Source organism: Oncorhynchus keta, chromosome 21 (assembly GCF_023373465.1).
Source record: "Oncorhynchus keta strain PuntledgeMale-10-30-2019 chromosome 21, Oket_V2, whole genome shotgun sequence".
Taxonomy (NCBI): domain Eukaryota; kingdom Metazoa; phylum Chordata; class Actinopteri; order Salmoniformes; family Salmonidae; genus Oncorhynchus; species Oncorhynchus keta.
Genome location: NC_068441.1, coordinates 32,594,976 through 32,621,128, shown reverse-complemented (window position 1 = coordinate 32,621,128; position 26,153 = coordinate 32,594,976). Strand labels below are relative to the sequence as shown.

The 26,153-nt window shown below is 47.7% G+C and overlaps 1 protein-coding gene across 1 annotated transcript; it reads right to left on the bottom strand.

Annotated features, from left to right (window-relative positions):
• Positions 1-1,556: 1,556 nt before the first annotated feature.
• LOC127910527 (uncharacterized) lies at positions 1,557-24,040 on the bottom strand. Its single transcript, XM_052474569.1, has 2 exons — positions 23,978-24,040; positions 1,557-2,333 (listed from the first exon to the last, which is right to left on the bottom strand). Exons 1-2 carry the CDS (start codon positions 24,038-24,040, stop codon positions 1,698-1,700), a joined length of 699 nt encoding a protein of 232 aa, XP_052330529.1. The 3' UTR covers positions 1,557-1,697.
• Between the last annotated feature and the right edge of the window lie 2,113 nt (positions 24,041-26,153).

Sequence of the window (26,153 nt, the reverse complement as noted above, 5' to 3'; positions counted from 1 at the left end):
CAAACAAAAACAAATATGGGGATGAGGTAGGTAGTTGGTTGGATGGGCTATTTACAGATGAGCCGTGTACAGCTGCAGCGATCTGTAAGCTGCTCTGCCAGCCGATGCTTGAAGTTAGTGAGAAAGATATAAGTCTCCAACTTCAGTGATTTTTGCATTTCATTCCAGTCATTGGCAGCAGAGAAATGGAAGGAAAGGCGGTCAAAGGAGGAATTGGCTTTGGGGTAAACCAATAGAAAAGTCCCCAAACTGCAAACCCCGCCCATTTGGCACTTCAGGCAGACTCAAGTGAATGCTCAAAGTATTTAAAATGCTCAAAGTATTTGAGCCCAGGTCTGGTTGACACTCAATTTAGGAATCACTAATACTGTTGCCTGTGCCCGATTTACTTCTCAGCCAGGTTGTGAGGTGGCATGTCACGCCATGGGATTTAAGATTTCATACACAGTTTTGAAGGTTTGGTGCAGGAAAATAACCCTATATCTTGAATCTCATGCCACTTTAAATTATATTAAAGAGATACATCATGTTCTTTCTTCATATGAAACAGTCCTAGAGGGATGGGATTTTAGAGGGATTTTGCAACCATGTTTTGACAACACATGGTGACTGCTAGAGAGAGAGACGTCATTATTCATATTTTAAGTGGATAAAAGTTCAAAGGATTACTTCTCGATGGACGACCATTTTTCTTCTCAGATTGTTTTAGTGAATATCAAACCTCTGATGTGTTTAATTGAATTGTGGTCCCGTCCCTGTGAGCTACTCATGTTGTTCTACTGTTCTCAAAGATCAAAGATCAGTAGATGTTTGATAGATATTGAGAATTCTATTTTTCTTGTTTCAGCAGAACCACAAGATGTCATATTTTGTTCCCATCTACAACATTCTTCTCTAGAAAGTGAATATTCTATTTGATGATAGACCCCAGCACTAGGGGACAAACCTCAGGGCATTATTAGCAGCACACTATGAAAAGCCAGTTACGGCTTTACAATCTTTTGTGGATTGTAGTTGGGGAAAAAAACAGCATTACATCACATTCTCTGCCCCTTCTAAAGCTCCAATATTTTCACCCTTTCACATCTTGATAAGGTTTGTCCTCTGTGCCCTCCCTACTACACGGTCCCAGGGCTGTTTGGCTCCAGGGGCCTCGCTGCTTGCTAATATGAGTCAGTACTGTCTTCATCCTCCTTCTCCTCTTACTCTTTTTCTCTTCTTCTTCCTCATCTCCTCTTCCTATCTTTCTCTTCCTCCGTGTCCTCCTCTTTCACCCCTCCTCCTCCACAAGGTCAGCACATGGCACTTTACATGTAATTAATTGATAAGGAGCTTATTGACGCGGGTCTGACAGGCAGCAGTAAACTTCAAACTTCTTCATGCAGTATTGACTTATTACACTGCATTAATATGGCCATTAGATCTGAGAGTCGCCAGGACACAGGAGTATTACACTACACACGCAATAACATCTGCTAAATATGTGTATGTGACCAATATAATTTGATTTGATTTGTGAGTTTTTCACATTTACATTTACATTTAAGTCATTTAGCAGACGCTCTTATCCAGAGCGACTTACAAATTGGTGCATTCACCTTATGACATCCAGTGGAACAGCCACTTTACAATAGTGCATCTAAATCTTTTAGGGGGGGGGGGTGAGAAGGATTACTTTATCCTATCCTAGGTATTCCTTAAAGAGGTGGGGTTTCAGGTGTCTCCGGAAGGTGGTGATTGACTCCACTGTCCTGGCGTCGTGAGGGAGTTTGTTCCACCATTGGGGGGCCAGAGCAGCGAACAGTTTTGACTGGGCTGAGCGGGAACTGTACTTCCTCAGTGGTAGGAAGGCGCGCAGGCCAGAGGTGGATGAACGCAGTGCCCTTGTTTGGGTGTAGGGCCTGATCAGAGCCTGGAGGTACTGAGGTGCCGTTCCCCTCACAGTAGGCAAGCACCATGGTCTTGTAGCGGATGCGAGCTTCAACTGGAAGCCAGTGGAGAGAGCGGAGGAGCGGGGTGACGTGAGAGAACTTGGGAAGGTTGAACACCAGACGGGCTGCGGCGTTCTGGATGAGTTGTAGGGGTTTAATGGCACATGCAGGGAGCCCAGCCAACAGCGAGTTGCAGTAATCCAGACGGGAGATGACAAGTGCCTGGATTAGGACCTGCGCCGCTTCCTGTGTGAGGCAGGGTCGTACTCTGCGGATGTTGTAGAGCATGAACCTACAGGAACGGGCCACCGCCTTGATGTTAGTTGAGAACGACAGGGTGTTGTCCAGGATCACGCCAAGGTTCTTAGCGCTCTGGGAGGAGGACACAATGGAGTTGTCAACCTTGATGGAGAGATCATGGAACGGGCAGTCCTTCCCGGGAGGAAGAGCAGCTCCGTCTTGCCGAGGTTCAGCTTGAGGTGGTGATCCGTCATCCACACTGATATGTCTGCCAGACATGCAGAGATGCGATTCACCACCTGGTCATCAGAAGGGGGAAAGGAGAAGATTAATTGTGTGTCGTCTGCATAGCAATGATAGGAGAGACCATGTGAGGTTATGACAGAGCCAAGTGACTTGGTGTATAGCGAGAATAGGAGAGGGCCTAGAACAGAGCCCTGGGGGACACCAGTGGTGAGAGCGCGTGATGAGGAGACAGATTCTCGCCACGCCACCTGGTAGGAGCGACCTGTCAGGTAGGACGCAATCCAAGCGTGGGCCGCGCCGGAGATGCCCAACTCGGAGAGGGTGGAGAGGAGGATCTGATGGTTCACAGTATCGAAGGCAGCCGATAGGTCTAGAAGGATGAGAGCAGAGGAGAGAGAGTTAGCTTTAGCAGTGCGGAGCGCCTCCGTGATACAGAGAAGAGCAGTCTCAGTTGAATGACTAGTCTTGAAACCTGACTGATTTGGATCAAGAAGGTCATTCTGAGAGAGATAGCGGGAGAGCTGGCCAAGGACGGCACGTTCAAGAGTTTTGGAGAGAAAAGAAAGAAGGGATACTGGTCTGTAGTTGTTGACATCGGAGGGATCGAGTGTAGGTTTTTTCAGAAGGGGTGCAACTCTCGCTCTCTTGAAGACGGAAGGGACGTAGCCAGCGGTCAGGGATGAGTTGATGAGCGAGGTGAGGTAAGGGAGAAGGTCTCCGGAAATGGTCTGGAGAAGAGAGGAGGGGATAGGGTCAAGCGGGCAGGTTGTTGGGCGGCCGGCCGTCACAAGACGCGAGATTTCATCTGGAGAGAGAGGGGAGAAAGAGGTCAGAGCACAGGGTAGGGCAGTGTGAGCAGAACCAGCGGTGTCGTTTGACTTAGCAAACGAGGCTCGGATGTCGTCGACCTTCTTTTCAAAATGGTTGACGAAGTCATCTGCAGAGAGGGAGGAGGGGGGGGGGGAGGAGGATTCAGGAGGGAGGAGAAGGTGGCAAAGAGCTTCCTAGGGTTAGAGGCAGATGCTTGGAATTTAGAGTGGTAGAAAGTGGCTTTAGCAGCAGAGACAGAGGAGGAAAATGTAGAGAGGAGGGAGTGAAAGGATGCCAGGTCCGCAGGCAGGCGAGTTTTCCTCCATTTCCGCTCGGCTGCCCGGAGCCCTGTTCTGTGAGCTCGCAATGAGTCGTCGAGCCACGGAGCGGGAGGGGAGGACCGAGCCGGCCTGGAGGATAGGGGACATAGAGAGTCAAAGGATGCAGAAAGGGAGGAGAGGAGGGTTGAGGAGGCAGAATCAGGAGATAGGTTGGAGAAGGTTTGAGCAGAGGGAAGAGATGATAGGATGGAAGAGGAGAGAGTAGCGGGGGAGAGAGAGCGAAGGTTGGGACGGCGCGATACCATCCGAGTAGGGGCAGTGTGGGAAGTGTTGGATGAGAGCGAGAGGGAAAAGGATACAAGGTAGTGGTCGGAGACTTGGAGGGGAGTTGCAATGAGGTTAGTGGAAGAACAGCATCTAGTAAAGATGAGGTCGAGCATATTGCCTGCCTTGTGAGTAGGGGGGGAAGGTGAGAGGGTGAGGTCAAAAGAGGAGAGGAGTGGAAAGAAGGAGGCAGAGAGGAATGAGTCAAAGGTAGACGTGGGGAGGTTAAAGTCGCCCAGAACTGTGAGAGGTGAGCCGTCCTCAGGAAAGGAGCTTATCAAGGCATCAAGCTCATTGATGAACTCTCAGAGGGGACTTGGAGGGCGATAAATGATAAGGATGTTAAACTTGAAAGGGCTGGTAACTGTGACAGCATGAAATTCAAAGGAGGCGATAGACAGATGGGTAAGGGGAGAAAGAGAGAATGACCACTTGGGAGAGATGAGGATCCCGGTACCACCACCCCGCTGACCAGAAGCTCTCGGGGTGTGCGAGAACACGTGGGCGGACGAAGAGAGAGCAGTAGGAGTAGCACTGTTATCTGTGGTGATCCATGTTTCCGTCAGTGCCAAGAAGTCGAGGGACTGGAGGGAGGCATAGGCTGAGATGAACTCTGCCTTGTTGGCTGCAGATCGGCAGTTCCAGAGGCTACCGGAGACCTGGAACTCCACGTGGGTCGTGCGCGCTGGGACCACCAGATTAGGTGGCCGCGGCCACGCGGTGTGGAGCGTTTGTATGGTCTGTGCAGAGAGGAGAGAACAGGGATAGACAGACACATAGTTGACAGGCTACAGAAGAGGCTACGCTAATGCAAGGAGATTGGAATGACAAGTGGACTACACGTCTCGAATGTTCAGAAAGTTAAGCTTACGTAGCAAGAATCTTATTGACTAAAATGATTAAAATGATACAGTACTGCTGAAGTAGGCTAGCTGGCAGTGGCTGCGTTGTTGACTTTGTAGGCTAGCTGGCAGTGGCTGCGTTGTTGACACTACACTAATCAAGTCGTTCCGTTGAGTGTAATAGTTTCTACAGTGCTGCTATTCGGGGGCTAGCTGGCTAGCTAGCAGTGTTGATTACGTTACGTTGCGTTAAAAGAACGACAATAGCTGGCTAGCTAACCTAGAAAATCGCTCTAGACTACACAATTATCTTTGATACACAGACGGCTATGTAGCTAGCTATGTAGCTAGCTGCGATCAAACAAATCAAACCGTTGTGCTGAAATGAAATGAAATGAAAATGTGATACTACCTGTGGAGCGAAGCGGAATGCGACCGGGTTGTTGAGTGCGGAAGTTCTTTTCAGTAGACGTTGGCTAGCTGTTGGCTAGCTAGCAGTGTCTCCTACGTTATGGACAACAAATAGCTGGCTAGCTAACCTCGGTAAATTAAGATAATCACTCTAAGACTACACGCTCTAAACTACACAATTATCTTGGATACGAAGACAGCAAAGACAACTATGTAGCTAGCTAACACTACACTAATCAAGTCGTTCAGTTGAGTGTAATAGTTTCTACAGTGCTGCTATTCGGTAGACAGTGGACGTTTGCTAGCTGGCTAGCTGCTGGGCAGATAGCAGTGTAGACTACGTTAGGACGACGAAATACGAAGTTGCAATAGAAGTGCTGACTGTTTCACTTTGTTGTCCTCTTTCTTTTCCTTTTTCTTCTGTCCTTCTTTTGTCCTTATTTTGTCTTCCTTTCTTCTGTTAACTAGATATTTTTTGTTGTTCACTATCATGAGACAAATTGGGAACCGAAATTTCAACTTTTAAATAAAAAGTCTGGCCTTGGAACAACATGTTAGGCAAGCTGTGATGGAATGCTGCATTAAGGTTCAGGCCCATTAACCCCTGTCTATGTCCATGCTGTCGTGCATTACCCCCTTGATATCCACTCACAGGCTGTCATGTGCTCTTTCTCTCTCCTTTATGCTCAATTTCTGTCTGTCTGTCTGTCTGTCTGTCTGTCTGTCTGTCTGTCTGTCTGTCTGTCTGTCTGTCTGTCTGTCTGTCTGTCTGTGTGTGTGTGATTAGAGCTATGTAAACAGTTAAATCACACTGGGTTAAATCGAGTGATAAATGACTGACAACATTGTGGTGGTTATTAGTGTGAAACACCCTTAATCCCTCTAATTCACTCTGTCAACATAAAGGTCTTTGTACCAAGGCAATCTGTTCAAAAGTAAAGTGACTGGGAGACTAGTCAGGATCGATGCAAAGATGAACAGAGCAAAGTACAGAGAGATCCTTGATGAAAACCTGCTCCAGAGCGCTATTTACATAATTCCCCATCAATTCCCATTATTAAAGTGGCTGGAGTTGAGTCAGTGTCAGTGTGTTGGCAGCAGCCGCTCAATGTTAGTGGTGGCTGTTTAACAGTCTGATGGCCTTGAGATAGAAGCTGTTTTTCAGTCTCTCGGTCCCAGCTTTGATGCACCTGTACTGACCTCGCCTTCTGGATGATAGCGGGGTGAACAGGCAGTGGCTCGGGTGGTTGTTGTCCTTGATGATCTTTATGGCCTTCCTGTAACATCGGGTGGTGTAGGTGTCCTGGAGGGCAGGTAGTTTGCCCCCGGTGATGCGTTGTGCAGACCTCACTACCCTCTGGAGAGTCTTACAGTTGAGGGCGGAGCAGTTGCCGTACCAGGCGGTGATACAGCCCGCCAGGATGCTCTTGATTGTGCATCTGTAGAAGTTTGTGAGTGCTTTTGGTGACAAGCCGAATTTCTTCAGCCTCCTGAGGTTGAAGAGGCGCTGCTGCGCCTTCTTCACGATGCTGTCTGTGTGAGTGGACCAATTCAGTTTGTCTGTGATGTGTATGCCGAGGAACTTAAAACTTGCTACCCTCTCCACTACTGTTCCATCGATGTGGATAGGGAGGTGTTCCCTCTGCTGTTTCCTGAAGTCCACAATCATCTCCTTAGTTTTGTTGACGTTGAGTGTGAGGTTATTTTCCTGACACCACACTCCGAGGGCCCTCACCTCCTCCCTGTAGGCCGTCTCGTCGTTGTTGGTAATCAAGCCTACCACTGTTGTGTCGTCTGCAAACTTGATGATTGAGTTGGAGGCGTGCGTGGCCATGCAGTCGTGGGTGAACAGGGAGTACAGGAGAGGGATCAGAACGCACCCTTGTGGGGCCCCAGTGTTGAGGATCAGCGGGGTGGAGATGTTGTTGCCTACCCTCACCACCTGGGGGCGGCCCGTCAGGAAGTCCAGTACCCAGTTGCACAGGGCGGGGTCGAGACCCAGGGTCTCGAGCTTGATGACGAGCTTGGAGGGTACTATGGTGTTGAATGCCGAGCTGTAGTCGATGAACAGCATTCTCACAAAGGTATTCCTCTTGTCCAGATGGGTTAGGGCAGTGTGGTTGAGATTGCATCGTCTGTGGACCTATTTGGGCAGTAAGCAAATTGGAGTGGGTCTAGGGTGTCAGGTAGGGTGGAGGTGATATGGTCCTTGACTAGTCTCTCAAAGCACTTCATGATGACTGAAGTGAGTGCTACGGGGTGGTAGTCGTTTAGCTCAGTTACCTTAGCTTTCTTGGGAACAGGAACAATGGTGGCCCTCTTGAAGCATGTGGGAACAGCAGACTGGTATAGGGATTGATTGAATATGTCCGTAAACACAACGGCCAGCTGGTCTGCGCATGCTCTGAGGGCGCGGCTGGGGATGCCGTCTGGGCCTGCAGCCTTGCGAGGGTTAACACGTTTAAATGTCTTACTCACCTCGGCTGCAGTGAAGGAGAGATCGCATGTTTTTGTTGCAGGCCGTGTCAGTGGCACTGTATTGTCCTCGAAGCGGGCAAAAAAGTTATTTAGTCTGCCTGGGAGCAAGACATCCTGGTCCGTGACGGGGCTGGATTTCTTCCTGTAGTCCGTGATTGACTGTAGACCCTGCCACATGCCTCTTGTGTCTGAGCCATTGAATTGAGATTCTACTTTGTCTCTGTACTGACGCTTAGCTTGTTTGATTGCCTTGCGGAGGGAATAGCTACACTGTTTCTATTCGGTCATGTTTCCGGTCACCTTGCCCTGGTTAAAAGCAGTGGTTCGCGCTTTCAGTTTTGCGTGAATGCTGCCATCAATCCACGGTTTCTGGTTTGGGAATGTTATAATAGTTGCTGACATCGCCGATGCACTTGCTAATAAACTCGCTCACCGAATCAGCATATTCGTCAATGTTGTTGTTGTTGGACGCATTGCAGAACATATCCCAATCCACGTAATTGAAGCAATCTTGAAGCGTGGAATCCTGTTTTAGTCTCTGTCTATAGGCTGGGAGCAACAACATGGAGTCGTGGTCAGCTTTTCCAAAAGGAGGGTGTGTAGTTCTCTACATGCACAGTGAAGCTCAGCTTATCATCAACCCACACACCCAAATATTTGTACACTTTAACTTGCTCTATAGTATGTCCAGCCAATGTAGCAATGACATGATTAGTAACATGCCTGGCATTTGAAAATACCATGTATTTTGTTTTACCCGAATATGGAACCAGCTTTAAATCATACAGATTCTGTGGATGTCATTTAAAACCTTCAATGTTGCTGAAACAGTTGTCACGACTTCCGCTGAAGTCTGCTCCTCTCCTACTTTGGGCGGTGTTCGGCGTCGCTGAAGTCTGCTCCTCTCCTAGTTTGGGCGGTGTTCGGCGTCACTGAAGTCTGCTCCTCTCCTAGTTTGGGCGGTGTTCGGCGTCGCTGAAGTCGGCTCCTCTCCTAGTTTGGGCGGTGTTCGGCGTCGCTGAAGTCGGCTCCTCTCCTAGTTTGGGCGGTGTTCGGCGTCGCTGAAGTCGGCTCCTCTCCTAGTTTGGGCGGTGTTCGGCGTCGCTGAAGTCGGCTCCTCTCCTTGTTTGGGCGGTGTTCGGCGTCGCTGAAGTCGGCTCCTCTCCTAGTTTGGGCGGTGTTCGGCGTCGCTGAAGTCGGCTCCTCTCCTTGTTTGGGCGGTGTTCGGCGTCGCTGAAGTCGGCTCCTCTCCTAGTTTGGGCGGTGTTCGGCGTCGCTGAAGTCGGCTCCTCTCCTAGTTTGGGCGGTGTTCGGCGTCGCTGAAGTCGGCTCCTCTCCTAGTTTGGGCGGTGTTCGGCGTCGCTGAAGTCGGCTCCTCTCCTAGTTTGGGCGGTGTTCGGCGTCGCTGAAGTCGGCTCCTCTCCTTGTTCGGGTGGTGTTCGGCGATCGACGTCGCTGAAGTCGGCTCCCCTCCTTGTTTGGGCGGTGTTCGGGCGTGTTAACCCAGTGTGAGCCCAAGGTCAGGTGTCATGTTAATGGAGTTAACGTGACACTTCCTTTCAGTAGCGTATTGCAGGAACCACAGAAGGATCAGTACAGGGGCATCAGCATGTCTATATGTCCAGTATCCCTCACGTCTAATTTATTGAATATATTGATTATTTGGACAGGGACAACACATTGATGAATTGAATAAAAAGTAATCTGATGCATTGCTCTACAGCATATATATAGCTAATGTTCAACTCCTGTCCTTAGTTACAACATACAACACAACATACAACACAACGTACACTATATATACAAAAGTATGTGAACAGCCCTCCAAATTAGTGGATATGACTATTTCAGTCACACCTGTTGCTGAATGATGTATAAAATCGAACACACAGTCATGCAATCTCCATAAACAAACATTGAAAGAATGGACTTACTAAAGAGCTCAGTGACTTTCAATGTGGCACGGTCATAGGATGCCACATTTCCAACAAGTCAGTTCATCAAATTTCTGCCCTGCTAGAGTTGCCCCTGCCAACTGTAAGTGCTGTTCTTGTGAAGTGGAAATGTCTAGGAGCAACAACAACTCAGCTATCAAGTGGTAGGCCACACAAGCTCACAGAACAAGACCGTCAAGTGCTGAAGAGCGTAGCGTGTAAAAATTGTTTGTCCTCGATTGCAACACTTACTACAGAGTTCCAAACTGCCTCTGGAAGCAACGTCAGCACAATAACTGTTCATCGGGAGCTTCATGAGATGGGTTTCCATGGCCGAGCAGCCTCACTCAAGCCTATGATCACCATATGCAATGCCAATCGTCGGCTGGAGTGGTGTAAAGCTCGCTGCCATTGGACTCTGGAGCAGTGGGAACGCGTTCTCTGGACTGATGAATCAAACTTCACCATCTGGCAGTCTGACGGACGATCCTGGGTTTTGTGGATGACAGGAGAATACTACCTGCCCCAATGCATAGTGCCAACTGTAAAGTTTGGTGGAGGAGGAATATTAGTCTGTGGCGGTTTTTCATGGTTCAGTCTAGTCCCCTTAGTTCCGCTGAAGGGAAATCTTAATGCTACAGTTTACAATGACATTCTAGACTATTCTGTGCTTCCAACTTTATGGCAACAGATTGGGGAAGGCCCTTTCCTGTTTCAGCATTACAATGCCCCTGTGCACAAAGCAAGGTCCATACAGAAATGGTTTGTCGAGATCAGTGTGGAAGAACTTGACTGACCTGCACAGAACCCTGACCTCAACCCCATCGAATGTCAACTGCGGGCCTAATCAGATAATTAATAGTTCTCATGATTCTCTTCCTAAATCCTTTTAAGTTCATGTTAATGTAAAGTGTTTACCTGTTTGACAGTTCATTAACCTCCTCACCCCATCCCCAACACCTGACCTCAACCTCCATCCTCAACCCTCGTCCTCAACCCCGACCTCAACCACCGTTCTCAACCCCTGACCTCAACCTCCAACCTCAACCCTCGTCCTCAACCTCGCCCTCAACCACTGTCCTCAACCCCATCCTCCATCTTTTAATAACTGTGAAGTTTGTGTCCTGTCCAAGTTATGGGGTGGTAGGCAGCATAGGGGTCAAGAGAGTTGGGCCAGTAACCACAAGGTTGCTGGTTTGAATCCCTGAGCCGACTACGTGAAAAATATGTTGATGTGCCCTGGATCAAGGCACTTAACCCTATTTTATCCTGTAAGTTGCTCTGGATAAGAGTGTCTGCTGATGGCTCCAATGTAAAATGGACATTCTGTGCTCTGTTTACAATATAGGTTACATCACGTGGACCCATACTTTTTCTACATAAACAGCTATGTAGAGCTAAAAACACACAAGGGTTTAGATTTGATACGGATACAGTTTCACATGTTGTCACCACGTCATAGTGATGGGAGAGTCCCCTGCATCACATTGATTTCACGGGTATCGTCTGTCTCTGCCATTTTATATCAAATGCAGATGGAAGTTTATATCCCCTTTCCCACATTTGCTTGGGAATTCCATCTGGCTTATGAAAGCATTATGAGATGTTTGTTTGTCCTCTGTTCTGTCCCCCTTCCTTTGTATGGGTAGCAGAGCGATAGACAGTGGCCTGTGCTGTGTTGCATCAGGTTGCAGTAGTCTAGTGATAGCCAGGTCCCAGATCTGTTACTGTACATTCCTCAAGAGTCAAGTGTCATAGCGATCAGAGGGCAGAGTGTAATTGGACAATGTGTGTCTAAACAGTACTAATCCCTTGTACCTCAGTCCTTTCATCCGTGTGACTGGAGACACTAGTCTGGTCTCAGATCTGTTTGTGTTATATACCACCTCTATATGGTGGTTGTCTCATATGTATGGCATGACAACAACCATAGGAGTTGGCAAGACACACTATAGGAGTTGACCAGACGTATTATAGGAGCTGGCAAGACATACTAAAGGAGTTGACAACACATACTATAGGAGTTGGAAGACATACGATAGGAGTTGGCAAGACATATTATGAAGCGGAAAACAGAAGCGGGTGAAGCAAGCAGAGCGAAGCGGGTGGAAAGGACGGGACATGTAGAGCAGTGACTGTATGCTAGCAGGATAGTCCATATCTCCAATTATCTTCGCTGATAGTGATGTTGTTTCCATAAGTGGATGAATCAGTCTAATTTGGCATGTATGGTAAAGCCTCAACCCTTACCTCTTCCATTTCAAACATTGTTATTATTTCACGTGATTACAGTACAAGCAATAAATTGCAAAAAAATATTACGTTCTAATTGAGCAAGGCGTCAAAGCTGACTAACCACCCGCCCAGCTTCGTTTGGGTCATTATAATTCCAAACAATGCATTCTAAAATAAACCACACACACACCTCACACACTCGCCTTTTCTTGACTTTAGGACATGAGTTGGCACGACAGTACAAACAGATCTGCGACCAGACCAGACTAGTCCAGTGACTCCAGCCCCACGGATGGGAGGATGGGAGAAGGACAGTAGGGTTGAGGTATGAGAGATCAGAATATGGTTACACACTTAGTCCCATTACACTCTGAACTCTGACTCCTATGCCCCTTACTGACCCATAACCACTGCTTCTCATGAATCTACTCCAGGCTCGTGCAATAACGACACACTAAAGGGAAAATGTGTGTTTCTACATTACAATCATTTAGGATTGTTCACCCTTCTTTTAGAGATATTATTCAATTCTGTTTTATTATTATATGAAGTCATGAAGTCTCCTTGATTTAACCGTTTGGCTTTGCAGCTGCTTTCACAGAATAATTCATTACAATGTTTTTGAAGTTTTCATATTCTGATTCAGATATGTCAGTATTTGTGTTTTTATAGTAGCACTTTCATGCATTTGACAAAGTATGTTCATTTTAAGTGAATCTAAGAAATGTCAGCGAACTGAAAAACATGTTATTTGGACTAAGTTTCCTGTCATCACCAAAACATTTGAGTTGTCCATTAATCCTCCCGTGCTCATGTCTTGCATTATCTTTCAAAACTTTTCTTTCAAATCTACTGACACTAATTAAACACAAAGCTAACCATTTGTTTTATCTCTTTAGACTCCAGAACTCCTTTATTTTCGTCAACTGTGACGTAAATGAAAACAGATGCCTGTGTCTGGTAAGGTGTGCAGAATTGAAAGTTTGATTGTCAGGGGCGGGGGGGAAATTACCTTTCCCAGAGACAAACCAATAATTTTTTTAAATGTTTTTTTAAAGTTCACCTTTTTTTAAACAGGTAGGCCAGTTGAGAACAAGTTCTCATTTACCACTTCGACCTGGCCAAGACAAAGCAAAGCAGTGTGACACAGACAACACAGAGTTGGATAAACAAACATGGGATAAACAAACATACAGTAAATAACACAATAGAAAAGTCTATATACAGTGTGTGCAAATGTTTTAAGATTAGGGTGTTAAGGCAATAAATAGGCCATAGCGGCAAAATAATTACAATTTAGCAATTAAACACTGGAATGTGGGATAACAAGGTGAGACAGCTCATCCATTGCTAAATCGTTTGAGTGGTTGTGCCCTTACCTGTCTGTCTGGATTGAACCATGTATGGCTGTGAGATAAAACATCACTTAACCTGTGACCCTTGACCCCTGACCTTAACCTGTGATCAACTGACCTGTGTGACCTTTCCATCACACACACCTACTCAATTGATTCTATTACAATCCCCCATGAATAATATAACATGATGCCCCTTTATCCATAACGTTATTCATTCCACAATCCACTTTCCGACTTCTTCAACCACTTAATGAACTTCTGCTTAATTGTGCGGATGGTAATCGACATCCTAAACCCAGCATGACATCTACAGGAGGCCACAGGATGCCATAAACATAGGAGCTTATCAGAGAAGTAGCAGAGAGCAGACCACAAAGGGCATCATCATGGCTGGGATGGGACAGACTTACTTCGTTCCTCTGGTGAAGCGGGAGCACTGGTTTATTGAGAGGACAGTAATCAACATCTAAAACCAGCAGGTCATCTCCATTTAACTGGCCCAGGTCTATACAGAGTAAGGGTTTATCAGTGAAGCAGCAGAGAGCAGACCAAAGTAGGGTATCATGTCCGGGCTGAGATGAGTCAGACGTCATTCCTCTCTCATACCTCTGATAGAGAGGTTGTCTGGATGATTAAGCATTATCACCATTGAGATTGCATAAGTTTAGGAACAGTATATTAGGAAAGATAGGTAAACAGCAGTGAAAGCTAGTGTTCTCATAAATACGTAGAAGAACAGTCTCGAGATCAAAGGCTCTCTCTGGCATATTTACTTGGACAGCAGCAATAAACACAATCTTTTCTGACCTTTCATTGCATTCCAGAACTTTTGTTTGGAATGCATGTGGACTTTTCTCTACCTCCATCTATCTCCCAACAGTACATCTCTCTCCATCTCTCCTCCACCCCCCGATCACTCTCTCGCTTCATCTTTCTTTCTCCCTCCCTCTGTCTCACCCTCCATCCTTCTCTCTCTCTCTTTCTATCTCTCACCATCTCTTATATAAGTCTGTTTAGCAGCAGTTTTATGCATTTCACCAGTGACACTGTCCAGAGTGTTGTGGCTACAGCGCCAGAACCATATTGCTCTGGCATGTAGTGACACAGATCATAGATGGGTCCTAAATGGCACCCTATTTCCTACATAGTGCACTACTTTTGACCAGAGCCTTATGACTGGTGCACTATAAATGGAATAGGCTGCCATTAGGGACAGAGGCCATGTCAATGGACAGGCCAACCAAAGCCAACCAGCTTCAATGCTTCAAAGCTGCAATTGTACTTGTTCAAGGCAGAGGCAGTGCACAGAGGTACCTGTGTAGAGCAGGAAGTGCCTAAGGGGCTGTAGGTCTGGTATCACACATCACTGGAAGCTAAAGTATAGAAGCCACCCAAGCACAAAATATTGTGTTGCTCCAGAAGGTAACGCACACACTCAAGACTTGTATGTAATCACTTTTCTGTTCAAGAAAAATTGTGTTTAATGTAGGCTAGTTCATATGTAAAGAACAAGACTGGAATACTAAACAAATTATAAGCCCTGCGGTGTCTTGTATTTGGCTTTGCTCTACCAAAGCATTCGGGGTTAATATTTTATATTTTCTGAGAAAGCTCCCACTAGACTTAATGGATTGGATTTGGATTCTTAGGGATACACACACAAGCTTGACATCTCATTTGTCTTTCAGACTATAGTTTAGTTTAGGTTTAAAATACAGGTAAAGCCACATATGTGTGATGTGAGTCAGGAGATATATGATTAATATCAAATAAATCACAGTTTTAAAAACAGTTCATGCCTTTGGCATAATCTGCAACTGCTAGATAATTCAGGAGAAAATGCTTCCAGTAAATTTAAAACATTTTTTGGGATGGTTACATCATGTGAATGACCAGGTGCAGTACAGTAGAGTAAGCTCATCAGCTGCACTGGCACACCGGACACCCATGAAGCCCCTACAAGGTGGTGAGGCCCACAACCTTTGAATGTAACCCTCCAAAAAGTCATTCATAAACCTTTTTTAATTTCCCCATGTACTAGGAAGCTACGTGTTTGTTTCTTAAGCTTGAAAGTATAATGAAACTGATTGAAAGTAATGTTCACAAATGCTCTCCATCCAACCTCACTGAGCTCGAGCTGTTTTGCAAGGAGGAATGGGAAAAAATTTCAGTCTCTCGATGTGCAAAACTGATAGAGACATACCCCAAGCGACTTACAGCTGTAATCGCAGCAAAAGGTGCCGCTACAAAGTATTAACTTAAGGGGGCTGAATAATTTTGCAACACCCAATTTTTCAGTTTTTGACTTGTTAAAAAAGTTTGAAATATCCAATAAATGTCGTTCCACTTCATGATTGTGTCCCACTTGTTGTTGATTCTTCACAAAAAATACAGTTTTATATCTTTATGTTTGAAGCCTGAAATGTGGCAAAAGGTTGCAAAGTTCAAGTATGTCCTCTGCTGTCTCTCTTGTTTTACTTCCTGCTGTAAAAATGTCAAGAATGGGGGTGACAAGGCAGTCAGAGAGACAGACACGTCTATTCTAGAACCTTTGGAGACATGTGAGGAGAAACTGATAAACAATTTTGACAGGGATGAAGTCTATTCTCTATTTGTCACGCCCTGGTCTAAGTATTTTGTGTTTTCTTCATTATTTTGGTCAGGCCAGGGTGTGACATGGGTTTTTTATGTGGTGTGTTTTGTCTTGGGGTTTTTCGTAGGTATTGGGATTGTGGCTTAGTGGGGTTTTCTAGCATAGTCTATGGCTGTCTGGAGTGGTTCTCAATCAGAGGCAGGTGTTTATCGTTGTCTCTGATTGGGAACCATATTTAGGCAGCCATATTCTTTGAGTGTTTTGTGGGTGATTGTTCCTGTCTCTGTGTTAGTTTGCACCAGAATAGGCTCGGTCACTTTGGTTTTTCCTTTTTACTTGTTTTGGAAGAGAAGAGAACGAGCTCCATTCTCCTTGCGGAGATGGTGCTAAATACATCAACACGGTCGGTCCCTGGGATTGGGCTGGCCAACACGATTCGGTTTGCTTGGAAGGAAAAGGAGTTGGAGCCTTTAGGATTGGAAACTTTTGGAAGGATAATATTGATGGGGATTCTAAAGCTGACGGTGAAGGACGTGTTTTGTTTCCAAGGCAACTCGTTGGAGGGAGCATACGACGTGGCACTATATACAGAGGAAAAACACGATGATATCCTGAGAAGGGCAAGAGCAGTGGGAGGTGAGAGGCCGATATGCCACTATGAAATAACAAGCCTGGCGAAGAATAACTTTAGGGTTGTAACTGTCAACAGGACGAAGGTGAGGCTTTTCTGGGGAGATACATGGATTACGTCTCCTCAGCAAGGCACCTCAAAGACTCCCTTGGGTTTTGGAATGGGAGGAGAGGCTTCCAGGCCCTCCTCAGAGAGGACCCAAAGGGACATGGTGGCTACCTCCATCCTCCTGCTATGTTCTCCCTAGGGGCTGACAGGGGGACGTTGTTTTATGCACGTCAGCCCCCATTTTGCAGGCACTGTATGGCCTACTGTCACATATTCGCCTCGTGCAGTACAAGAAAATGCAGATTTTGTGGATCTGAGGAACACGAGGCGAGGGATTGTGACAAGCCTAAGACGTGCCATGGGTGTGGCTCGTCAGGACACCTGTAGCGGGGGTGCCCGGCCCGTCAGAGGTCATATGCGTCTGCGGCTGGGGGGGGAGCTGGGGCGGGGTATGGGGGAAGAAGAGGAGGGGAAGGAAGCACGTCTCATGACCAGAGTACAGGTCCAGAGGGGAAGGCCACAAGGAAGGAGGAGGAGCAAGAAGCGGCAGATGGAAGAGAGAAGGAAACGGAAGGCACGGGAGTAGGAGAACCAGGAAAAGCGGCGGAAGAAGGCAACCGAGTGGAGGAGCGTGAGAGAGAAGAAAGCGAGGAGGAGTGGTGGAGAAGGAGACGGTGGAAGAGTAAGTGGACTGGGGGAAAGTGCCCTGGTGGAAGAGATGAGGGGTATGGTGGAGGAGCTGGCGGGGGGAGGGTGGTATCTCTCCACTGCCGCCATCACCAAAGAAGAGAATGAAGAGGAGAGTGCGATTGGCCGACAGTGAGAGGGAGGGATGGCCAAGAGAGTGATGGGGGTGGGAGAAACCTCTGGGTTGCTGCTGGTTTCCCCAGGCCCTCAACTTCTGTTGGGTGGGGACACACCTAACAAGACTCAGGACTGGGTACAGGAGGAGGTGGGGAGTTTTTTGTTTGGGGACTCAGCCTCCCCGATTTTTTTTCCAAACCAGCTGCAACACTGGGGAGGGGGAGGATGGTGGGGGTAGACCCAGGGTGCAGGGCACCCCGGAGCCAAACACTATTCCTGCATCCTGGGATGGTGAGATGGAGAAAGAAGGGGGGGTGTCGGGAGTATGGATGGTGTTCTCACCGGTAGATATGGAGCAGGGGAGCATCGGGTGAGTCTCCTGTTTTTTCTTTTTTTTTCTGTCTGGGTTTAGAATTTGAGTGTATTACATGTTTTTATTTTTTCATTGGGTCTAATTTTACTTTTGTTAGTTTAAATGTAAGGGGTTTAAGGGATTTTGTTAAGAGGAGGGCACTTTTTAGTTATTTGGAGGGTGTGGGGTTTGATTTTTGTTTTTTTACAGGAGGTTCACCTGAGTTGTCTGGGCGGCTGTTGCCTGTTTTCTTTTCGGATCACGACGGGGTGCTCCTGCAGGTGGGGTCGCCAGTCTGCCTCTTTGGTAGGGGGTACTGGAAGTTAGATCGGGATGTGCTGGAGGAGCAGGCTTTTGTTGACGGGTTTTATGGTTTCTTTTGGAGGCTTGAAGGCCTCCGGTCCATGTGCGAGGGGGTGTTAGAGTGGTGGGATTTAGTTAAGGTGAGGATTAGGGCTTTTATAATAGGGTATTGCAAGAGGAAAAAAAGGGAGGAGAGGAGGGAGGTGGATCGTATCCAAAGGTTAATTGAACTCGAATACGAGGCAGGCAACCGGAGACTGGGAGAGATCCGCAACCCTAAAGGCGCAGCTCAGGGAGTTGCAGGAGCGGAAGGCTCAAGCTTTCCTGCAGCGTGCGCATAGTGGCTTTTTAGAACATAATGAGACTTGTTCTGCTATGTTCTTTAAGTTGGTTAGGGCCAGACAGAGTAGGAAGGTAATGCATGGTGTTATGGAAGAAAATGGTAGTATAGTTAGAGAACCAGAGGATATGGTCAGGGTGACAACTGATCATTTCCAAGGTTTATTTAAGGAAAGGGAAATAGATGTAGAGCAGGGAAATGTGTTTTTAGAACACTTGTCCAGGCGGTTGCCGGAGGACATTAGAGAAGTGATGGAGGCCCAGATCTCACTAGAAGAGGTTGAGAGCGCTCTTAGGAGAATGGGAAAGGGGAAGGTGCCTGGGATGGATGGGCTGCCGGCTGAGTTTTATCTCAAGTTTTGGTGTATACTTGGACCAGTGGTCCTCGAAGTCTTGAAGGCCATCCTTGAGACGGGGGTCCCGGGGGGATCAATGGCTGTTGGTGTGCTGTCACTTTTATATAAGAAGGGGGAAGTAACAGACCTTGGCAACTGGCGGCCGTTGACCATGCTGTGTGTAGATTACAAGCTACTAGCAAAGGTTTTAGCAGACCGGTTGCGCACAGCCCTTCCCTACGTCGTCCATGAGAATCAGACGTGCGGGGTAGAGGGCCGCTCTATTAGATGGAACCTACAGTTAATCAGGGACTTCATCGCTTGGATTGAAGATAGAGGACTGCCTTTAATGGTAGCAGCGCTAGATCAGGCGAAAGCCTTTGATCGCGTGAATAGATCCTTTTTATTCAGAGTGTTAGGTCGATTAGGATTTGGGGAGAAGTTTATAGGATGGATTCGTACATTATATGTCGGAGCGGGGTGCCGAGTTAGTGTAAATAGTCACTTGGGTGACGTTTTTGACCTCTCGTCTGGGGTCAGGCAGGGGTGCCCACTCTCGGCTCTCCTCTTCGTTCTGTACATGGAGCCTCTGGGGGCTGCCATTAGGGCAGACAGAGGGGTGGAAGGCTTGCTGATCCCTGGAAGTGGTGGGCTGCGTGTTAAGATGACGCAGTACGCCGACGACACTTCCTTGCTGTTGTGCAAGGACTCGTGCCTGACAAGGTCCCTTGCCATCTTTGGGGATTTCACCCGAGCGTCGGGAGCAGTTCTGAACCATGCAAAGTCTTCCGTCAAGTTTTTCGGAAGATGGCGCGGTAGAACGGATGTGCCTGGGGGGTTATCTCTCTGTGAGGGGGCCCTGAGGATTCTCGGGGTCCATTTTGAGACCTCCGGCTCAGCGACGCTAAACTGGAACATGCGTATCGCAGTGGTACAGAGGAAGCTAGCAATGTGGAAGGCTAGGTATTTGTCTTTTATGGGCAAAGTCCTGGTCCTAAAGGTGGATGTGTTGCCGTCTCTTTTGTATTTGGCGTACATCTACCCATTGCCGGCATGTCTGAGGAGGCCTCTAGTGAGGCTTGTGTTTCAGTTTATGTGGAGTGGCAGGTGCGAGTGGGTCGCCAGGGCACGCATGATCTGTCCCATTGGGGAGGGAGGTAGGGGGTACCAGGACACAATTTTTGTTTCTTTCTTGTTAACGGAGCTTGCTCAGCCAGTGATACACCCGTCCGGTTACCTCCTGCGGGTGTTCTTCTCGTATCAGGCGAGAAGCATAATGGTGTGGTCTAACACGGGTCCTCGGGCGGAACAGCTGCCGTGGCACTTTGGTCATGCGGCCAAGTGGCTGCGTGCGCACCCTGAGGTTGAAGTTGCCCGAGTAGGTTTAGATCACAGGCACCTGTACGAGGAGGTCAGAAAGGCAGGGAGTCCGGCGCCTGTAGTGGGCATCTCGGAAGTGGTCTGGGAGGGAGTGCAGGCGCGGGGTCTGGACAACAGGCTCAAGGACCTGGGGGTTGAGCCTCCATAAGTGCTTGCCGGTACGTTCCATCTTGTACCGGTATAGTTTGGTGCAATCCCCCACCTGTCCAAGATCCTCTTGTGGCAGGGAGGAGACTGTGCGCCATGTCTTTTGGGACTGTGCCTTTGCCGGAGTAGTATGGGCTAGGGCACGGGTGTTGTTAGGTTTGGTAAAGGGGATTTTGTATTGACGTGGGCCAGGTTAGAGAGGGGTGTAGGGAGAGCGAGAGGGGCGGATAGGGACAGGTTTCTGCTCTGGCTTCTCATGAGTCTCTTTAAACGGGGGCTGTGGGAAGCAAGGCAGAACATGGTGAAGACAGGGAGAGATTGAGGGGTGGAAGGGTTAGTGAGGAGGGTGGAAGGAGATTTGAGGGGGAGTATGAAGAGGGAGGAGAGGAAGTGGGGGCAGCATGCTGCTCGGGAGAGGTGGAAGGGGGGTTTAGGGCTGGGTGTCATTTAGATTTGTAAGGGGATAGATTAAGGACGGGGAGATAGGGAAAGGTATTTTGTAGGGTGACGGGGAGGGAAGATGCTCCCCTGGGGTTTTGTTTGGGGTTTATGTTTAGTTTAATTAGTTTAATTAAAATTCCATCATTTGAGTATGTATGTAAATTATGAGTTGTAAAGAATGAATGGTATTGAAGATAATAAATGATTTTTTATAAAAAATAGTCTGTTTCGGTTTTTTCACGTTTTTTGTTTTTGTATTATGTTCATGTTTGAGTTTTTCCTTTATTAAAGAACATGAACACCAACTATGCATTTTGGTCCGATCCTTGCTACACCTCTTCGTCAGAGGAGGAGTTAGAGGAAACCCATGACAGAATCAACCACCACAACAGGACCAAGCGGCGTGGTGACAGGCAGCGGCAGGAGGATCAGCGATCACAGGACTTGGGATTCTGGACTTGGGAGGAGATATTGGACGGAAGAGGACCCTGGGCACAGCCTGGAGAATATCGCCGCCCCAAAGAAGAACTGGAGGCGACGAAAGCGGAGAGGCGCTGGTATGAGGAGGCAGCACGGCGACGCGGATGGAAGACGGAGAGTCAGCCCCAAAAATGTATTGGGGGGGCTCACAGGGAGTATGGCTACGCCAGGTAGGAGACCTGCACAAACTTCCTGTGCTTACCGGGGGGCTAGAGAGACCGGGCAGGCACCGTGTTATGCTGTGGTGCGTACGGTGTCTCCAGTGCGGGTGCATAGCCCGGTGTAGTACATACCAGCTCCTCGTATCGGCCGGGCTAGAGTAAGCATCGAGCCAAGTGGCATGAAGCCGGCTCTACGCATCTGGTCTCCAGTGCGTCTCCTTGGGCCGGCTTACATGGCACCAGACTTGTGCACGATGTCCCCGGTTTGCCTGCATAGCCCAGTGCGGGCTATTCCACCTTGCCGCACTGGCAGGGCGATCGGGAGTATTCAACCAGGTAAGGTTGGGCAGGCTCGGTGCTCAAGAGCTCCAGTGCGCCTGCACGGTCCGGTCCATCCAGTACCACCTCCACGCATCAGCCCTCCGGTGGCAGCTCCCCGCACCAGGCTTCCTGTGCGTGTCCTCTGCCCAGTACCACCAGTGCCAGCACCACGCATCAGGCCTACAGAGCGCCTCGTCTGTCTAGCGTTGTCAGAGCCTTCCTCCTCTCCAGCGCTGCCAGAGTCTCCCGCCTGTTTAGCGCTGCCAGAGCCTTCCTCCTCTCCAGCGCAGCCGGAGTCTTCCGCCTGTTTAGCGCTGCCAGAGCCTTCCTCCTTTACAGGGCTGCCTGAGTCTCCCGCTTGTTTAGCGCTGCCAGAGCCTTCCTCCTCTACTGCGCTGCCGGAGTCTCCCGCCTGTTCAGCACTGCCAGAGCTGCCAGTCTGCATGGAGCAGCCAGAGCTGCCAGTCTGCATGGAGCAGCCAGAGCCGCCAGTCTGCATGGAGCAGCCAGAGTCGCCAGTCTGCATGGAGCAGCCAGAGCCGCCAGTCAGCATGGAGCAGCCAGAGCCGCCAGTCAGCATGGAGCAGCCAGATCCGCCAGTCAGCCAGGATCCGCCAGATCCGCCAGTCAGCCAGGATCCGCCAGTTAGCCAGGATCCGCCAGTCAGCCAGGATCCGCCAGTCAGCTATGATCTTCCAGATCCGCCAGTCAGCTATGATCTTCCAGATCCGCCAGTCAGCCATGATCTTCCAGATCCGACAGTCAGACAGGATCCGCCAGTCAGCCAGGATCCGCCAGTCAGCCAGGATCCGCCAGAACCGCCAGCCAGCCAGGATCTGCCAGAGCCAACTACCTGCCTGAACTTCCTCTCGGTACTGAGCTTCCTCTCGGTACTGAACTTCCTCTCGGTACTGAGCTTCCTCTCTGTCCCGAGCTGCCCCTCAGTCCCGAGCTGCCCCTCAGTCCCAAGCTGCCCCTCAGTCCAGTGGGGTCCTTGGTGAGGGTTACTAGGCCAAGGTCGGCAGCGAGGGTCGCCAATCAAAGGACGCGATGCAGGTGGACTAAGACTTTGTTGGAGTGGGGTGCATGTCAAGCGCCGCAGCTGCCACCGTGGACAGACGCCCACCTGGACCCTCCCCTATGGGTTTAGGTGTGCGGCCAGGAGTCCGCACCTTGGGGGGGTTCTGTCATGCCCTGGTCTTAGTATTTTGTGTTTTCTTTATTATTTTGGTCAGGCCAGGGTGTGACATGGGTTTATTATGTGGTGTGTTTTGTCTTGGGTTTTTTGTAGGTATTAGGATTGTGTATTAGTAGGGTTATCTAGAAAAGTCTATGGTTGCCTGAAGTGGTTCTCAATCAGAGGCAGGTGTTTATCGTTGTCTCTGATTGGGAACCATATTTAGGCAGCCATATTATTTGAGTGTTTCGTGGGTGATTGTTCCTGTCTCTGTGTTAGTTTGCACCAGATAGGCTGTTTAGGTTTTCACGTTACGTTTGTTGTTTTGTATTGTTTGTGTTTATTCGCTTTATTAAACCTGTATCAAAATTACCACGCTGCATTTTGGTCCGATCCTTGCTACACCTCCTCATCAGAGGAGGAGTTAGAAGAAAACCGTGACACTATTACAAGGTTACACTGAAACAGAAAGCCCAAAACCAACACGGTCTCATTAAAACAATGTCTAAATATATTGTCTGCTACCCAAAACAAGTTTTTGACTGCTGTAAGCTTATTGCGATAGAATGAAATTACTCCAGTGCAGTCCGCTGCTCTCAACTAAGATGCCACCAGTCACAATGATGTCCTGAATGCGAAATCTCCCTAAACCACAAACAAACAAATAATCAAACAAGAATGACACCAGTGGAGGCTGGTGGGGGGAGCTATAGGAGGACGGGCTCATTGGAATGGCTTGAATGGAATAATTGGAATGGAGTCAAACATGCGCTTTCCAAATGATTGTGTTTGATACTGGCCCATTAATTCAATTCCAGCCATTACAATGAGCCCATCCTTCTATAGCTACCCCCTCCAGCCTCCAGTGAATGAGAGTAGTACCTGCATCACCATATCTTACTTATACAGTCTTGTGTTTGAATTAATTATTCAACTCACTATCTTCAACTGAATGAAGATAAAGCCAAAATGTTTAATACAGCAAATAAAGTGAGAAGTAACTTACTGCACACAATGCTGACATGCTAATATCATGTGGGCCATGTTAGTTACTTTAAGGAGCAGCTCTCTCTGTGGGTCTAACCCCAAGAAGTTCTGGAAAATGCCTAAAGACCTGGGGGCTCATTTATAAAATGGACAAATTAATTTTGATCTTGAGTATGACTTACTCAAAAAAGCACATAAGTTGTTATTTATAAAACCTTACTTTGACGTGGAAATTATCTTATCTCTATGCAAAGTCTAGACTTAACGTAAGTGATTTTTCTGCTGGTTATGTATGGCTAAGGTCAGACCATTTACTTTTCACATCAGCCACAGTTCTGTCTTGCTGCCCTGCCTCGTTCACTGCAGTGGCAACACACTCCCAAGCTACCTGTTCGGCTTTGTTTAGTCCACCGAATAATACGTGTTGCTTGTCTTCAATCTCCTCTACCATCGCCGTGATCTCGTCTTACAAAAAGTTTTCTTTTCTCTTTTGGTCCATGGCTATTCCTGACTAAACCCTAATTTGTGCAAGCATTCTGTAAGAGGAAATCGCTGATTGTTAGGCACTTTCAGGTGCCGTCAATTTTAAGTTAATTGAGATTTATAGATCACAGGTGCATAAGTTATAAATGGGCTTCTTAGAACCTGGGTAAGCAAGGTTTTTCATGCTCAGTATCTTTTATGAATCGAAACGCAAGCACACCGTCAGAAATGATCTTACGACTAAGTTCAAGTATAAATCTAAGAACATTTTTATAAATGAGGCCCCTGGAGAATAAACCTTCCTCCTCACAGCTGCCCATGTCCCTTAATGTTGATTATGAGGTTGTTACTGACAAGAAGCACATGGTTGAGCTCTTTAATCACCACTTGATTAGTCAGGATTCCTATTTGACTCAGCCATGTGTAACGGATGTGAAATAGCTAGCTAGTTAGCGGTGGTGCGCTCTAAATAGCTTTTCAATCGGTGACGTCACTTGCTCTGAAACCTTGAAGTGCTTGCTCTGCAAGGGCCGAGGCTTTTGTGGAGCGATGGGTAACGATGCTTCGTGGGTGGCTGTTGTTGATGTGTGCAGAGGGTCCCTGGTTCGCGCCTGGGTATGGGCGAGGGGACGGTCTAAAGTTATACTGTTACACATGCCTCCTTGCCCGTCCAACATTTCCTCATCTCCCACCCCTTCTAATGTGACTATCCCCGATGCTTCTCACTCTTTTCCCCCTGCCCCTCTACAAAGTTTCTCCGAGTCCGAGGTGATAAATGAGCTCCTTAAACTAGACCCCAAATAACCATCTGGTTCAGATGGTTTAAACCCTTTCTTCTTTAAGGTTGCTGCCCCTATCACTGCCAAGCCTATCTCTGACCTTTTTAACCTGTCTCTCCTTTCTGGGGAGGTTCCCATTGCTTGGAAGGCAGCCACGGTTCATCCTTTATTTCAAGGGGAGTTCAAGCTGACGCTAACTATAGGCCTATTTCTATTTTGACCTGTTTATCAAAAGTGTTGGAAAAACTTGATCAACATAATCAATAATCAACTGACTGTCTTTCTTGATGTCTATAGCATTCTCTCGGGTATGTAATCTGGTTTCCGCTCAGGTTATAGATGTGTCATTGCAACCTTAATGATGTCACCATTGCCCTTAATTCTAAACAATATTGTGCCGCTATTTTTAACTGACTTTCTTAGTTAAATAAAGGTAAAAAAAATGTAAAACATAAAATATACAGCAAAGCGATGCACCATGGTGGAGGAAAGTATTGTTTTAGAGAGACACTGTAGCTCTCAATCACTTCCTGTTGTTGCTCTCTGTTCTGCACTCTGTGCCATGTGTTCCCCTGTGTAGAGAGTCTGGCACAGTGACAGGTGTGTTTGACACTTGTCACCTCCTTCCTTGTCGCCCCCCCCTCCCCTCATCCTGCCAGGCACGTGCCAGCTGTAGAGCCATAGAGTAGGTGTAACGGATGTGAAACAGCTAGCTTAGTTAGCGGTGGTGCTCGCTAAATAGCATTTCAATCGGTGACATCACTTGCTCTGAGACCTTGAAGTAGTGGTTCCCCATGCTCTGCAAGGGCCGTGGCTTTTGTGGAGCTATGGGTAACGATGCTTCGTGGGTGTCAGTTGTTGATGTGTGCAGAGCGTCCCTGGTTCGCGCCCGGGTATGGGCAAGGGGATGGTCTAAAGTTATACTGTTACATAGGGTTTACCAACCCTTTCCTCTGGCCTCGCCAAACGTTTCACATTTTTGTTTTAACCCTAACCTGGCAGGCACAGGTTATTTATTAAATGTGCTATCCTAATCCACCACCCTGTCTTTGAGTTGTGACGTGAATTATGGGAACTAACCACAGACACACAGAGAAATCATCTCTCTGTTTACCACTGAATCAATAGCTACAAGCTCTGTGCTGTATGTCCACTGACTGAAGGCAATATGCAACACATTCACTTGCTATATTTAATCTTTCAAATGTAATTTTAAATATATTAGGCTTAGAGCCTAGACAATATCCTCACAATCCCTTACTTTGTTCTACAAATCCCTGACAATGTCAGTTAATGTATAAC